The following is a 16,661-nucleotide window of genomic DNA, read 5'->3' as shown; positions in this document are numbered from 1 at the left end:
GGCAAACAAAACAGCTCTTAGTGGCAGTTTATGCTTCAGAGGTGCGAGAGGAGTATGTCTAGACTGAGTCCATCTCTGTATTGCTGTAGTCCCTCAGTGTCCCCTCATTTTATGCACCCAGGTGGCCTCCTCAACCAAGCACACCAGGATATCCATTAGTCAGTTCCAACCACCTTGTGAACCTGCTAGTCACTTCTTCCTACGGGCATCACCATGTCCTACTGTAATGCATCCCTCAAATTCTCATAGTGATTTCAATATGGCCATGCCTCATAGGGGCACCCCTTTATTAGGCCAGTTTTCCATTCCCTTAAGGCCAGGCCATTGGACACCACCAATGAGTCAGTAAAAGCTCAAACATAGGGGCTTTTTATCATCGTTCCTTTCTTCCGTCATTGCTAGGAAAACAGAATATAATTCAGCTCACTGAACTGACTGGGTTTTTTTTTTCATTATTACATTGGATTCCTACTCAAAAGGAGGACCAAAAAGTCCTGCTGAACTAATTGGTTTTTACGTTCTTCGAACAATATGGTAACCTTCCAAACAGGATGCGGTCCGTTCACCTTTTTCTGTTTGAATGTGGTTTTGGGTAACGTGGATTGGAATGCATTAAAATTCCTCTCATTAAGAGCAATGGGGAAAACTTTTTGTTGTAACCTAATGGCTTTTCATTTTGCAGCCGAGCTTTCAGGAGTGACTTAAAGAATTCAGGCCGGGCTTCCCTGGTGGCGCAGTGGTTGAGAGTCCGCCTGCCGATGCAGGGAACGGGTTCGTGCCCTGGTCCGGGAAGGTCCCACATGCCGCAGAGCGGCTGGGCCCGTGAGCCATGGCCGCTGAACCTGCGCGTGCAGAGCCTGTGCTCCGCAACGGGAGAGGCCACAACAGTGAGAGGCCCGCGTACCACAAAAAAAAAAAAAAGAAAAGAATTCAGGCCAAGGATAGGTTACAAAGTCAAAAAACCGCCAACCTTCCTCGTTGCCGGCGGGACGGCCCTCCCCGCACCACCAACCAATCACAACGAGCCGGCCAGGCTGCGGGAACTAGATACGAGAGGCGCAAACCGGTGCGTTCCGGTTGCGCAGCCGACTTGTGGTGCCGGGGGTTTCCGCGACGACGCACCGCTCGACTGGTAGGAGCGGGGTCGGAGGCCAAGACCGGTGCCTCAACTTCGCTGCCCACCACCACTGACCACCCGACCCGCAGATATGGTGGAAGCGGATCGCCCGGGGAAGCTCTTCGTTGGTGGGCTCAACCTCGAAACCGACGAGAAAATCCTCGAGGCCGCGTTTGGCAAGTATGGCTGCCTCACCGAGGTGCTCCTGATGAAAGATCGAGAAACCAGCAAGTCCAGGGGCTTCGCGTTCGTCACCTTCGAAAGCCCGTTAGATGCCAAGGCCGCCGTCAGAGACATGAACGGCAAGTCCCTGGATGGTAAGCCCATCAGGGTGGCCCAGGCCACCAAGCCGGTGTTCGAGAGCGGCCGGCGGGACCCGCCGCCGTCCCGTAGCCGCCCGAGGGGCCTGGTCAGGGCCCGCGGCAGCGGCCCACGGCGCCCCCAGTCCCGGGGCGGGCCGGCGGACGACGGCGGCTACGCGGGCGACTTCGACCCGCGGTCCTCCCGGGCCCCGCTGCCTGTGAAGCGCGGGCCGCCGCCGCCGCCGCGCAGGTCCGGCCCGCCCCCGAAGAGGGCCGCGTTGTCGGGCCCGGCCCGCAGCGGAGGCGGTGGAATACGCGGGAGGCCCCCGGCCGTGCGGGGGCGAGACGGCTATACCGGCCCGCTGCGCCGGGAGCCGCCGCCCCCGCGCCGGAACCCCTACCTGGGCCCCCGGGAGGAGGGCTACGCGCCCCGAGACAGCTACTCGTCGAGCCGCGACTACTCGAGCGCCCGCGACCCCCGGGGTTTTGCTCCCTCGCCCAGAGAGTACACCTACCGCGACTACGACCACTCCAGCGCCCGGGACGACTGTCCATCGAGAGGCTACGGCGACCGAGACGGCTACGGGGCGCGCGACCGCGACTACCTGTATCACCCGAGCGGAGGCTCCTACCGAGACCCCTTCGAGAGCTACGGGGGTCTGCGTAGCGCCGCCCCTGCACGGGGGCCCCCGCCATCTTACGGCGGCGGCCGCTACGACGAGTACCGCGGCTGCTCGCCCGATGCTTACGGTGGCGGCCGGAGCGAGCGCTATTGGAAGGGCCGCGACCGGGCAGGCAGAGCTGATCGTGGGCTGCCGCCGTCCATGGAGAGGGGGTGCCCGCCCCGGCGCGAGTCCTACAGCGGGTCCGGCCGCAGGGCCCACCTAGGCGGAGGCCGCCTGGGAAGCTGCTCGGAGAAAGGGGGAGACCGGAGCAGATACTAAGCACCAAGAGACTTGGGTCCAAAATCCGCGTTCAAAGAAGCCGCCGAAAAGCAGAGACTGTTCTATGGTAACTACTCAAGGACTAGCGCATGGAAGAGTTGTTTTTACGTTTTAAGAATTTCCTGTTAACTTTCTCTCCATAATTTTTTTTGTACTTTTGAGAGGAAAAAGTTAAAACTCGTTTTGGTTTCGTTTTGGAATTGTTAACGTTTCTTTCAACAAGTTCATTTAAAAGTATACGACTTGAACCTGCGTACTAGTTTTCTTATATTTCCAAGTAAAAATTCTCCTAAAGGCTTCCTTCCTTCTAAATTCTCCTGATAAATGAGGCCAAAAGTTCTAAGATCTTTTACAAAGATCTTTCTGCCCACCTAAAATGGAAAATTCGGTCATTCTGTCCATTCAAACCAACTAGATTTTTGGGAGAGTGGGAGGGATTGGTGTGTTTTACTCCTAAGATTTCAAAGTGTCTTTCAAACTGAATCTCAGTGTTAACGGTATTAAAAACCAAACAGCCGACAGCAACAACAAAAACCACTTAGATCCGTTGTATATGTAACGAAAGAAAGTTCTATTCACTCAGTAAGTCTAAAAAAACAAATGGAGAATGCTGGGCACATTTCGCCTGTTTTCTTATTCTTTGGAAATTGTCAGAATCTCCTATTCCCTTACTCCCCAAAATACCATTCTTGTGTTGAACTAGGATGGAATACTATATTAAAATTTGGCCAACCAGCCACAAAACTGCAAACCGCCCCCCATAAAATCAATTAATACCATTCCCTTTCACCACCAACAAATTTTAAGAAACAAGGTAGAAAATATACCAATGGTGGATTTGGGTATCCAGATGGCTTCCATTCCTAACTGCAAGCTACTTGCCCTTGGCTCTAGAGAATTGAAAAATTGGGTTTCTTCCCCTAGGGGTGGAAAAATCAAAAGTAAGCATCATTAAAGCTCAGAAACTCAGAGGATCTCTGAGAGCTTGGCATTTCAACATCTGAGGATCTCAGCATGTTATGAGGTCCTCCTGTCCACAAAAGGCAAGGGCATGCGTTGAGTGGTCTATTCTCTTATGGTGGGGAGAAGGGCTTGAGCAAAGATCATAGAGGCTTCCTCCAAAGTGGCTCAAGAATATGAGAGTCTCCTTTTTTCACCCCAAGCACAAGGTAAGAAACACCTTTTCCATTTAGCTCCTGTGGAATTCCTCTGTTTATCTGAAAGAAAGGTAATTGTACAGTCAAGGATCTCTAACGACCAGACAAAGACGGATCCGGTCAAAATATTAGGATCCACGTTCAGTGTTATAATTGCTAGAGAAACAGATGAACACCTGAACAACAACAAAAAGTCCATAAAGAGATCTGAATGTAACACACTCACATACATGACTCTAAAAACATGATTTTTTGACAAAATAATGAAGTAGGTGAATTACAGGAGAAGCTGCAATAGTGGCCCAGAAGATCAAATGCAAGAAATAGCTCAACCAAAAAAAAAGATCCAGGAGTTAACCTGGTAAAAATGTGTAAGACCTTAATGGAAAAATTGCTAATTTTTGTTAAAGGACATAAAAGAAGCCTAAATAAATGGAGATTCATGTCTTGTCGTGGTTGGGAAGACTTTATCATGACCGTTCTCAACCTTGCCAAATTAATTTGGAAAATCAGTACAGCTTCAAGTGAAATTACAGCATGGTTTTTTTTTTGGCACACAGCACCCCTCCCATCTTCCCCAATAATATCATATATTTGTGTTGATCAGTGATGGAATACTAAATAAAAGATTTGGCCAATCAACCACAAAACTGAAAAAACAATAGCTCCCATTCACTACCAACAAATTATTAAGAAATAGATTTTTTAAAAGACACTAATGGGAGATTTAGCTAATCCTAAAACTTAATGGTAGGATAAAGAGCAAGAAGAGCAAAGTAATTCTGAAAAAAAAAATTAGAACTTACCCTACCGGATATCAAGACTTATTAGAAAATTATAGTAATTTAGTAAAGCTGTGTGACATCAACAGGCAAATATAGACGGATCAATAGACCAAAATAGCCCAGAAACCGGCCAAGCTGTATATGAAAACATGGTGTTATGACAGCTTTAAAGCAATGGTGAAAGGATGGACTTTTTTTAATGGCTATCTCTGCAAAAAGAGATTCCCTAATACTATACACAAAAATACATTCTAGCTGGTTTGAAGATAAATGTGATGTGAAGAGGAAAAAAATTTAAACACTTAGAAGAAAATAAATATATCACTGAGGTATAGAGTTTTTAAGATAAGCACAAACCTAGGAGGAAAATGTTGATATAATTTTCCACATTAAGATTTTTTTTGTGATAAAAGACACTGGTAAAGTGAAGTATTAAACCATAGATTGGAGCAATTTATTTGCATTGAAATAATTTCCAAAAGAATACTTAGAAAACAATAAGAAAGAAAAAATACCAAGAAAAAAGTGGGCAAAAGAGCTCATACCTTTCTGATAGATGTGTAAATTGACACAATCACTTTGGAAATAATCTTGGCAATGCCTAATAAAGTTGGAGGGAACATACCTTAATGACCCAGAAAATCTGCTTCAAGGAGAGGACCTAGAGAAATTTGCACAAGTACACAAGGAGATATGCACAGGATTGGTCTTTACAGCACTTTTTGAATGTTAAAAGGGAAGAAAGACCCTACTGGAGAGGATCAAGTGAGATTCATTCTCCGGTGAAGTTCCATGTAGAAGCTAATGTGAATCAACCAGATCCACATGTATCAACATAGGTAAATATCAAAATATTTGCTGGGTGAAAAAGGCAAATTCTGTAAATACATGTGTGCTAAAAAAGAACAAAAATATGATTGGAGTGATACACAAGAAGTCAGGATATTTAGTGTGAGGAGTGAGCTTTAGCTGAATTTGTAATGTTTTATCTCTTTAAAAGAGATGGATTTTAAGCAAAAGTGACAATGTTACCTTAAATTTCTATGGTCTGCACATTGGCATCTCTTATTGTATAATTTCTAAATACTTTATAATACAAATTTTAATATGAAAAATAGAGCTCAGTAAGCACCAGAATATAATGGCTACTCAAAAAAAATGTTAACTATTACTCTGAAACTGTCTTACCTTGACAGTGATTCTCCCTCCCAGCTTCTCTCTGGGTGGATGGCACCTTATTCTGTCTGACTCAATTTATAGAACCCTCCTATTCTAGACTGTGCTCATGGCTAGCTCACGATAACTTTTATATCTGAGAACCAAATCTCAGCTGATAGTACAATTTTCCCTTTGATATTCTTTTTGAAGTATAATAGCGATGAAAACCTTTTTCCAGTTAACAGAACTATTATTTCTAAGGAGTAATCTCATGGCTATTGAAACTACTGATAATTTTTTTAAAAGTGAGATGCAAACATTTGGAAATAAAGACTTAGCCAGAGCTTAAATGAGCTCAAGAGATCATAGCTTACAAAGGCTGTGGATTTCTCATGTACGTACATAACAGACCCAGTATTTCCTCAATGGAAATTAATGTATTAGAGCTAGCTTTGTAGGAAAATAAGCAAGAGAGCTAGTCAGTTGAGATCTTGTTTATAATCACTTTCGAGAGAGAGAGCGAGAGAGAGAGAGAGAGAGAGAGAGAGAGAGAGCATATCAAGTGTTTTGCAGGACTGACTCCCTGGGTATAATTTAAGGAATGTGCATCTCATAACCAGAACCTTTATGTTCTCTATCTTGAGCTTGTTTCAGCCTATTCCTGAGACCCTTTCTCCACATTCCTTCTGTCCAAAACAGGGTTCCAGAAGCAACCAAACTGTCCATGTGGCAACTGACAGCATTGCTGAATATTTCCCCATCAGGTGAGGCCTTAACATCCTCCATCTCTGATTGCAACCTGAATCCTGGGGTTCTCCTAGAGTGTTGGAGGGAGACTTGTTTCCTATAGGTCAATAGCTCCCCTTTTCCCATTGCCTCAGGACAGGTAAGATGGCAAAGAGTTTTCTGCCTGTATTTCTCCAACCTGGGACCTCTCTAACGTTTCTCAGCCTTAAGATTATGTGGGGTCCATGCTGCCTCCCATTTAACCTTTACCTCAAAGGTTATGTGATTATCCTTCTACTCCCCCAGAGAAGTTTCCTTTTGGGGGACAGTTACTGTGTCCTCCTCTTTGGGGCATATTCCCAAACTCACCAAGCAGAGTTAGCCTGTGTTGCTTTTGCTGTGCACACATGAAATCCAGTGATGGTGGAATTCCTTTCAGAATCTCTATGTTCTCTTTGCAGTGATATTGTTTGTGAAGTTAATTTCTCTCACAGTGTAGCACATCTAAATTCTTTAAAGATGATTCTGAGTCCAAATACTTTGTGGGTGACGTTGAACATGGGTATCAAGCACAAAAGTAAACTAAATCTAGAGGATAACTACAGAGCAATGATGACCCTGTGGAATGTATTCAACTATCATATTTACAAAATACTCAAGAATAATGAAAAATCTGACGATGTGTTATGAATTTTTAGGGAAGAAATTAGGAAAAACTAATATAGCTTCCTCATAATGTTTGGAGGCTCCTTGTTACAGTAGAAAGGTAGTCTTTTTGTCATATGTATGAGTCTGCATTCTGTTATTTTATGTGGCTTGGGCAATTATCTTTTAAAAATTTGACCGTTGGTTTTTTCATATGCAAATGATGATAATCTCATAAAATTGAGAGTTTAAAATAAGATAAGGCATATAAACACACAACACAGTGCCAGGAATGAATGGGGTTCATTAAGTGGTAGCACCACAGCATTCTACACACAGCAGTAGCACGACTCCTTTGGAGTTTATCATTGCCATTGACTGGTAAAATTGCTCATGTACTAGAAGTCTTCAGAAAAGTTCAACTTGAGAGTTTTATTGTATTTATTCGGGCTGTATTCACCCAACTTGAAATCTAGAAGATGTATTTGACTCTTTACAGCCCTGATTTATATTCTGTAGCCTCTGCCTTCTCAACTGCTTGACAGCTAAGGTGACCAAGAACCTCCATCAGCAGGCTCAGTGTCCCATTCCTAACCAGTTGGAAGTGACATGTTATTATCAAGACCTTGATTCCTTCAGGGAAGGCAGGCAGGCGGGGAAGGGGGATGAAGTAGGTAAAGAGGATTAAGAGGTACAAACTTCTGTTTATAAAATAAATGTCACAGGGATGTAACATACAGCATAAAGAATATGGTCAATAATACTATACTAATGTTGTATGGGGACACATTAAGTTATTAGACCTAATCTTGGTGATCATGTCATAATTTATGCAAATGTCAAATCATTATGTAGTACACCTGAAACTAACATAATATTATACGTCAAAATATTTCAATTTTTAAAAAGTGAGAGGTTAAAAAAAAAGACCTTGATTCCTTCAGATCTAGTAGGATTTAGAATTATTACTCTCTGGCATAATTAGCTTAGACTTTATCTCATAAATCAGGTAGCTAGTACAATGCCTGGATTTTAAAAAGTGTGGCTGTTATTGTTTACAATTGACACAGAGCTTGGTGCACCTAAGGAAGTCCGTGAGTTGTAGTAGAGTATAGTGATTCAGAGTAAGTAGTATGGAATCTGGTAGACCTGAATTCACATCCTATACCCACCATTCACTAACTGTGTGATACTGGCCTGGTTACCTCTGCTTTGTTTGGCTTACCTGTAAAATAGAGATAGGAGTGCTCACCTTATGAGGTTGTTTGTTCACCTCTCTGTTTACTTATTAGATCAAATGTTGAGCCAGTATTTATACAGTATCCACTATATATCAATCACTTACAATTTTATGTGAACGAGGCAAACAGCACAGCAGCAAATATACATGGCTGTTGAATTAAGGAAGATTCACAGAAACAGAGCAGTAGCAATTGGTGGTTGCCCAGATGCATTCTAGGGGAATGCACAGAGATCCAGCAGGATTAGACATCAGCTTTAGGAGAGGACTCCTACATTTGGGCTCTGGGGCTTTTGGGTTACACAATATAGGAAGTACCAGCCCCTACCCAGGAATAGTTAGGGCTTAGGGTCCAATAGCAATATGTCATGACAGAACCTTCGCTTTAACCTCTTGTCACTCATTGCTTATGGTTGGGATTTGAAGAAGTTGAGGCCTTGATAATAAAATCTATCTATCTTACTTCAGACTGGTTAAAAAGAGGACACTGAGACCCCTGGTGGAGATTTTTAGCCAGCCCAGCTGTCAAAGACTAGAGAAAGCAGAGACAGTAGAATATAAATAAGGACTGCAAAGGTGTTACTGTGACTAACACTTCTTCTAAGGCGTTAGTGGGCTGGGGTGAAAGTCTTGGAATTGAAGCTGTATGACAGCAAACTAGTGGCAGGATTTGCTACATCAGCGTTTATGATTGTGAGACTGTTGTGGCAACTGTTGTCCAAGCTGTGCAGCTGACCAGGATTGATTGCCTTCAAAACTGGGCCTTAACAAGTTTCCACTGAACTTGCATAAGGCCAGTCCTTTGTGTGAGGCCACTCTGCTGGGGATTACTTCTGGACAAGATGATCCTTAAGGCCTAGCTGGCAATGGAGACACTGTGGTGAACAAAAGTAGATATTATTAAGCCTCAAAGGAACTTAATGTTCAAAAGGGAAGATAGACTTTGGTTAAAAAATGTAAAATTTTAACTGCGGTAAGCATTATGAAAGAGATGCATAGTGCTATAAGATGCTATATTTAATAAAGGTTTGGTGTAGTGAAGGACATCAGAGGATGCATCCTTAAGGAAGTGATGATTGAATTAAGCTGTGACAGATGAGTAAAAACTAGATTGCTGTGAAATTTAAACGAGACAATATATTAAAGCATGTAGGAGATAGTAGGCTTTCAGTAAATAGAGGCTGTGGTTTTCTTATTGTTATTCTTTTTTTAATTGAAATATAGTTGATTTACAATGTGTTAATTTCTGCTGTATGCAAAGTGATTCAATTATACATATGTATAAACATTCTTTTTCATATTCTTTTCAACTGTGGTTTATCACAGGATATTGAATATAGTTCCCTGTGCTCTACAGTAGGACCTTGTTGTTTATCCATTCTTTCTATAATAGTTTGCATCTACTAATTCAAAACTCCCCCTCCGGGCTTCCCTGGTGGCGTAGTGGTTGAGAGTCCGCCTGACGATGCAGGGGACATGGGTTCGTGCCCCGGTCCGGGAAGATCCCACATGCGGCGCATCCGGAGCCTGTGCTCTGCAACGGGAGAGGCCACAGCAGTGAGAGGCCCACGTACCGCAAAAAAAAAAAGAAAAAACTCCCCCTCCATCCCTTCCCCACCCTCCCTCCCCCTTGGCAACCACAAGTCTGTTCTCTATGTCTGTGAGTCTGTTTCGTAGGTAAGTTCATTTGTGTCATATTTTAGATTCCACATATAAGTGGTATCATATTATATTTGTCTTTCTCTTTCTGACTTACTTCACTTAGTATAATAATCTCTAGGTCCATCCATGTTGCTGCAAATGGCATTATTTCATTCTTTTTTATGGCTGAGTAATATTCCATTGTATATATGTACCACATCTTCTTTATCTATTCATCTGTTGATGGACATTTAGATTGCCTCCATGTCTTGGCTGTTGTGAATAGTGCTGCTTTGAACATAGGGGTGCATGTATTTTTTTGAATTACAGTTTTGTCCAGATATATGCCCAGGAGGGGGATTGCAGGATCATATGGTAGCTCTATTTTTAGTTTTTTGAGTAACCTCCATACTGTTTTCCATAGTGGCTGTGCCAATTTACATTCCCACAAACAGTATAGGAGCGTTCCCTTTGCTCCACACCCTTTCCAGCATTTGTTATTCGTAGACATTTTAGTGATGGTCATTCTGACGGGTGTGAGGTGGTACCTCATTCTAGTTTTTGATTTGCATTTCTCTAATAATTATATTGCTGTTTTTTTGACATCAGGATAGTTTTTGCTGAAGTTTAAGCTGTACAGATGAGTGAAGATACACAAATGAATCACTAACATTAATTTAAGAAGGCATACCTTAAGGTTGATTAACAGGGGAGCAGAAATGAGGAATATCAAAATGTGAATCCACAAATAAAAGCAGGAAATATGAGATCAGTTTGAGCTCAAACAAATAAGAAAAAAATGAACAGGTAAAATGTACGAACTGGGAGATAGGCCTGGATCATCTGGATTAATACCCTGGAATGAACTGCATATGCAACAATACCCCTTTAAAAATCCCAGAATCACCTTCAACACTCACCTTCAACAGAGAAAGTCACTCTTCTTAAAGGTATCAGGACTATTTAAATCTGAGATGAACTAGTTGCTGTCTTTATCCTTAAGGCATTCACAGTCTAATGTGGGTGACAGGTAGTCCTGCATCAAACTACCTAGAATGCGAAAGAGAGAGAGATAAGTGCTATGAGATAGGCATGGGCAATGTGCTAAGGGAGCAAATGAATTCTGATTAGAGGAAGGCTGTCCAGAGGATGCGAATTTCAGTTTTCCTTGAAACAAAGAAAGTCTTCTTTAGTGTGGGTACGTTACCCACTTTAAATACTGCTAGGTTCATTTATAGTGAATTTTAGGATTTTCCTTATCTTTGATTTTGTTTCCCTCCCTGCTGATTTACATGTAGTTTATTCTGTTGCCAATTGGAAGCCATTGAAACTTCTGAAAACAGGAGTGGTGATCTGAGCTGCACTCAACTATTATATCCCTGGCATCTCTGAAAGATGGACTGCAGAGAAAGGTTGGAGGCAGAAGGCCATACTGTACATGGTAAGGCTTAATTTTTTTATATTTAAAGTTGTCCTAGTGGATTGAGAAGGGGAAAAGTGTTTTCCTAGGGGAGGTGTCTGACTCTGAACAGAGGTTAACCCATGAAAACAGTCCTCTAGATGGCACCAAAAGCTTAAGGATTGTGGCTTCATGTTTCCTTCCTTATACATGCCCTAAGCTCCAGGGCCAATGGCCTTATGGCTAGGTGGTGTCTTTCTTCTGGATAAGATGAAAATGAAATAGAGGCAACTGGAAGTCTTCATCTAATCAGATAATGAGTATTATATACAGTTGAAAAGACCAGAAGTATATCCAAAGGTATACAAGTATGCATATTTGTAGGAACAAATTAATAATTCAGTAAGTAATGCTGATTCAATTGGCTGTAGACTTCGGGAAAAAAATTATATATCCTATCATTACACTCCAAAATAAGTTCTAGATGAATTGACTTTTTTTTTCTTTAGGTAAGTTTTTTCTTAAAAAATTTTTAAAGTTGTGGTAAGATACACATAAAATTTACCATCTTGATCCTTTTTAAGTGTACAGTTCAGTGACATTAAGTACGTTGACACTGTTGTGCTGCCGTCATTATCATCCATCCACAGACCTTTTTTCATCCTGTTAGATGGTGGATTAACTTGTAAATGTAAAAAATGGAAACTGCAAAAAGCTTAGAAGATATAGGTGTGTTTTTATATAATCTTGAGTTTGGGAAGATTTTTTAGGCTCAAAAGCAGAGGTGTCAAAGTTATATATTTATTCATTTGATTGCATAAAGATTAAAACTTTGTTTCTATTTAAAGAAATAAATTTACTGGTTTATCGTATATATTTATACATATGTATATTCCTTCTGTTGGCAGAATTCATCTTCCTATTGTTAGAGGACTATAAGACTGAGGTCCCTGTTTCCTTGCTGGCTGTCAGCCAGGGGCTGCTCTCAGCTTCTAGAGGCCACCCCCAATTCCCTGCCACATGAGCCTCTCACAGACCCTCTTGTAACATGGCAACTTATTTCTTCAAGCTTGAAAAAGAGTCCCCAGGTCTGCTAATGCAGACTCTTATATAACAACAGAACAGAACATTAGTCTTATACAGTATCTACATAGTGTCTCCATAATCACGGAGATCCTCTATCCCATGATCCATAATCATGGACATCCCATCACCTTTGCCTTATAAGGCATTATAATGTAACATAATACAGGAGTACCCCTACCATGTATGTTTATCAGATGGAGAAAACATGAAATATGAGTTTTAAGAAGATACTAAAAAATTGAATGAGAATAGGAATTTTGTGGTGCTTTGTTAAGTAATATATAGACTACAGTTGTATTTTATTTTTAAAATAAATTTAGTCTAAATTCATCTTGGAAATTATCACTATAAAGAAAATATACAGGTTTTTAAAAAGAGGTTTTATATACTTAGGATAATACCAGAATATTGGTAGAGATTATGCAATCATTTAGTCTGTTTAGCCTAGTATTCTTCAAATTCAAAAATAAAAGATTGAGAGAGGTTAAGATAATTTTGACCTATGTGATCTCTAAGTTTCCTTTTTGGCTCTCATGATAGTAACAGAAATAACTCAGATTTTTTATTGATTCCTCTGAGCAGATGTTGAGATAATTTACCTCATTTAGTCTTCACAATGACCCTATGAATTAGATGCCTTTTTAATACCCATATTGCAGATGAGGAAACTGAGGCCTAGGGAAGGTAACTAATTTGCCCAAGGTTACAGAGATAGAAATTTGGTAGAGTAATCATTTTAATGCAGTTAAGTGGCCTCTAGAGCCCAAAGTTATACTGCCTGAAAAAAAGTCACCTGTGCCAGGCAGGCCAATGCATAAGAGCCCAGGTCTCCATGGTGTCAATCCACATGACTCAGTTCTAGGAAAAAATGCTAAATGGGGTATGTTTTTCCCCTATTTAATAAGCATTCCTATTTCAGAATTATAGAAAATACTTATTGAGAAGAAATATATTAAAAATTATTATGTAGATTACTTAACAGAGATGAAGCTCTACACCATCCCTAGTTTCACCCAGTCTCTTATCTTTTTATAACTCATACTTCATACTTCCTCCTTGGAAAAGATATAAGGAGAGCACAGGAGGACATCTTGGGTGGCTGTTGTGGCATTCTGCTGGCTACTGCCTATTCGTAATTACTTTATCATTAACTTCTTTACAATTAGCATTTTACCCCTCAATCATATTCAGTCTTGGGTTTTTTTGTTTTGTTTTTTGTTTTTGGTTTTTTTTTTTTTTTGCGGTACATGAGCCTCTCACTGTTGTGGCCTCTCCCTTTACGGAGCACAGGCTCCAGACGCTCAGGCTCAGCAGCCATGGCTCACGGGCCCAGCCACTCCGCAGCATGTGGGATCTTCCCGGACCGGGGCACAAACCCGTGTCCCCTGCATCGGCAGGCAGACCCTCAACCACTGCTACCAGGGAAGCCCCAGTCTTGGTTTTGAACTAAGAAATCTCGCAATGAATCTTGAATTGGAATTGATTATGTATGTTTTTTTAAAATCCTATAGTGACTTTTGGTATCAAATGCAGAGTTAAGCTCAGCTTTGTCAGAATCTTGGGAGACATACTACTTTCACATTGACCACTTTCTGGTGGCAGTTGTCTGGATGTAACTTGAGACAAATCCTTAGTATTTGATTCCTCTGTTCAATCATTCCCTCACCTGAATCCTCCAACTACCTCACAGGCAGCAAGTCGTTGACTCTTGTCTGTTTTTTTGTTTTTTTTTTTTTGTGGTACGCGGGCCTCTCACTGCCGTGGCCTCTCCCGTTGCGGAGCACAGGCTCCGGACGCACAGGCCCAGCGGCCACGGCCCACGGGCCCAGCTGCTCCGCGGCATGTGGGATCCTCCCGGACCGGGGCACGAACCCGTGCGCCCTGCATCGCAGGTGGACTCCCAACCACTGCACCACCAGGGAAGCCTGACTCTTGTCTGTTTTGAGATTGTAAACTCACAAATGTCCTAATTTTTCCATTATATTATGGTACCACCTGTTTTTACTTTTCCAATAGTATCAAGATACATAATAGGATTCTGCTGCCAATCTCAAATTTGTGCCAGACAACTCAATCATTGTAACATTCTTGTTTTCACTTGTGCTTTATTTTGTTACTGAGGCCACATGCAGCAGCGTTTGGTTTTAGCCTTCCTTTTCAGTCTGGAAATTTGTTTTTTGTTTGTTTTTAATTTAATATTTATTTTATATTGGGGTATAGTTGATTTACAATGTTGTGTTAGTTTCAGGTATACAGCAAAGTGATTCAATTATGCATATACATATATCCATTCTTTTTCAGTCTGGAAATTTGTTATAAGCCTTTTTCTCCAGACCTTATTATGTGAGATTCTAAACCTTCTACAGTTGATATTATGGTGGGTGTTTCCACCAAAATTAGAGACCTGGGAAAACAAACCATTTGTATAATATTTAATTAGGGGGAAATATTCTTGGGATAATAATCAGCCTGGGCATTTAGACAGACTGGAAATGCAGTCCCACTTTTCAGATGCTCGGTGGTTTTCAAGAAAACGTCCAACCCACAGGAGAGGAACGAAGGGGCACGGGGCTTGTGAAAGGGGACCACTTTGTATTTGCAGTTGTCCTCAGCCTTCCATTCACTCATTTTCTAAAGATGAATTCAACACTTCTGACCGAGCATGGTTCTGAAAGGTGGAAATGCAGACATGTGACACCAATTATAGCCTCTAACTTTGAATATTTCTCTCTCAGTCCAGTGGGGAAGAAAAACACAAACTAGAAATTGTAACCCAGTTCACATATAAGAGTACAAATATTGATAAAAACACTTCACACTAGCAGTGGAAAACAAGCTTTTGCTTTGGAATAGAAGGAAAATTGAAGACCAGAAATGAACCTAAATAAAAGGCTGAAGTGAAGGAGGGTTTGGATAAAGCCATTGTGTTTCCTCTTTTATGTCCAGTGAAATATTTTTGACAGCAGAACTCCAAAAGTACATCACAACAGTGAATTGAAAAATTGCTTTCTAGAAGCTTTGAAGAAACACCATTATCTCTGATGTAAGAAAGTCATAAATATTATGAATGTTTTGATATACTAAAATAACAAAATAAGATTAGTTTTCACCATATGGATTTTATGGTGTCAATAATAACACTGCTTTATTTATTTTCATTATTTCCAGTGGAGTAAACACTCCACATGTAACTAGTATATTTGGATTAGCTCCTCCATGCTTCATTTGTTCTGGGAAGGATTAGCAACAAAGCTAGATTTATGAACCTTGGGGGAGGGATGTGCTTTGTTGAAACACTTACTGGTTTTAGATGTGTTCTTAAACAACTATGTTTTTAGAGGCCCAGAATGATACCTGATACCCAGGAGAGTTGAAATTAACCAGGCCTCAGCTCCTTAAGGGTATAACTGCTGGCTAAGCAGCACAACAGCTACAAAATTAAGAAAAGCAGTGGTGTAGTGTTCATTCTAGGGCTAATCCACTGTTGTGGCAACCAGCACCACTATTCCTTGTTCCAGTATGAGGACCTGGTACTGTTCTTTCCTAAGCCTTTTGGATGGTGCTTTCCCCAGCCTCAGATACTTTCCTTATACACACGCACTGATCAGGACGTGGCTGGATACTCTAGGTGGATCTTCTGCAGATGTTCAGGGTTTGTTTTTTTTGTGTGCTACACTCTTCTCTCTGGTACTCTGGTCTACATATGACTGTGGCCTTGTTCCCCTCTGGACTCTTGTCCCTATATCCTCTACTAAGGGTTTCTTAGTTAAGGTCAGGCTTGGCCTGGGTTCCCCCTCCCTGCTTTCAGTAAAATAGACATTTTAGTAGAAAAATAGAAATTATAAAATAGGTTGAAGAATACATAGAATATATAAATAAGGTAATAACTATGGAAGCAATTTAAAATCTGTGAAAGAATTAATTCTAAAAGCACACTTGTTTTGTTCAAATTTTAAAGAAATAATTCCCATGCTGTATAAATCATTGAAGAATATTTTAAAAGATAATGTCCAAGTTCATTTTGTAAGCCAGTATAAACTTGCTACCAAAACATGACAAAGATACAAAAATATGAAGATTATAGGTACTTTTCATTCATAAATAGAGATAAAACACATTCTCAATAATGTAAGAGTAAGTTGAACCACTCAACATTTAAAGAGTAATACACCATGAACAAATAGGAATGTAGTTTGATAAATCTATCAATACCTTTTATATCAGTAGGCCAAAAGAAAAAAAAGTTGTGATTATCTTTATAGATTATAATGAAGCATTAGTAAAAATTCAATATCCATTTTTGATACAAACTCTTAGTAAACTAAAAGTATAGCATGATAAAAGGTATCTATCTCAAGGTATCAGCTGGCAGCATTTTAATAGTAAAACAGAAGGAATCTGATTAAAGTAAGAAATAAGACAGATATTGCATCATAATTATTCAATATTGGCATATGGAAA

The 16,661-nt window shown here is 40.9% G+C and overlaps 1 protein-coding gene across 1 annotated transcript; it reads left to right on the top strand.

Moving 5' to 3' along the window:
* Positions 1–690: 690 nt before the first annotated feature.
* Positions 691–2,363, top strand: RBMXL2 (RBMX like 2; the record flags this gene model as incomplete). Its single annotated transcript, XM_081240007.1, has 1 exon — positions 691–2,363. The coding sequence occupies exon 1, from the start codon at positions 1,209–1,211 to the stop codon at positions 2,361–2,363; it is 1,155 nt and encodes a 384-aa protein (XP_081096133.1). The 5' UTR covers positions 691–1,208.
* Between the last annotated feature and the right edge of the window lie 14,298 nt (positions 2,364–16,661).

Source organism: Mesoplodon bidens (assembly GCF_964165515.1).
Source record: "Mesoplodon bidens genome assembly, chromosome: 7".
In the NCBI taxonomy this organism is placed as follows: Eukaryota; Metazoa; Chordata; class Mammalia; order Artiodactyla; family Ziphiidae; genus Mesoplodon; species Mesoplodon bidens.
This window is presented reverse-complemented; position numbering and strand designations above follow the sequence as displayed.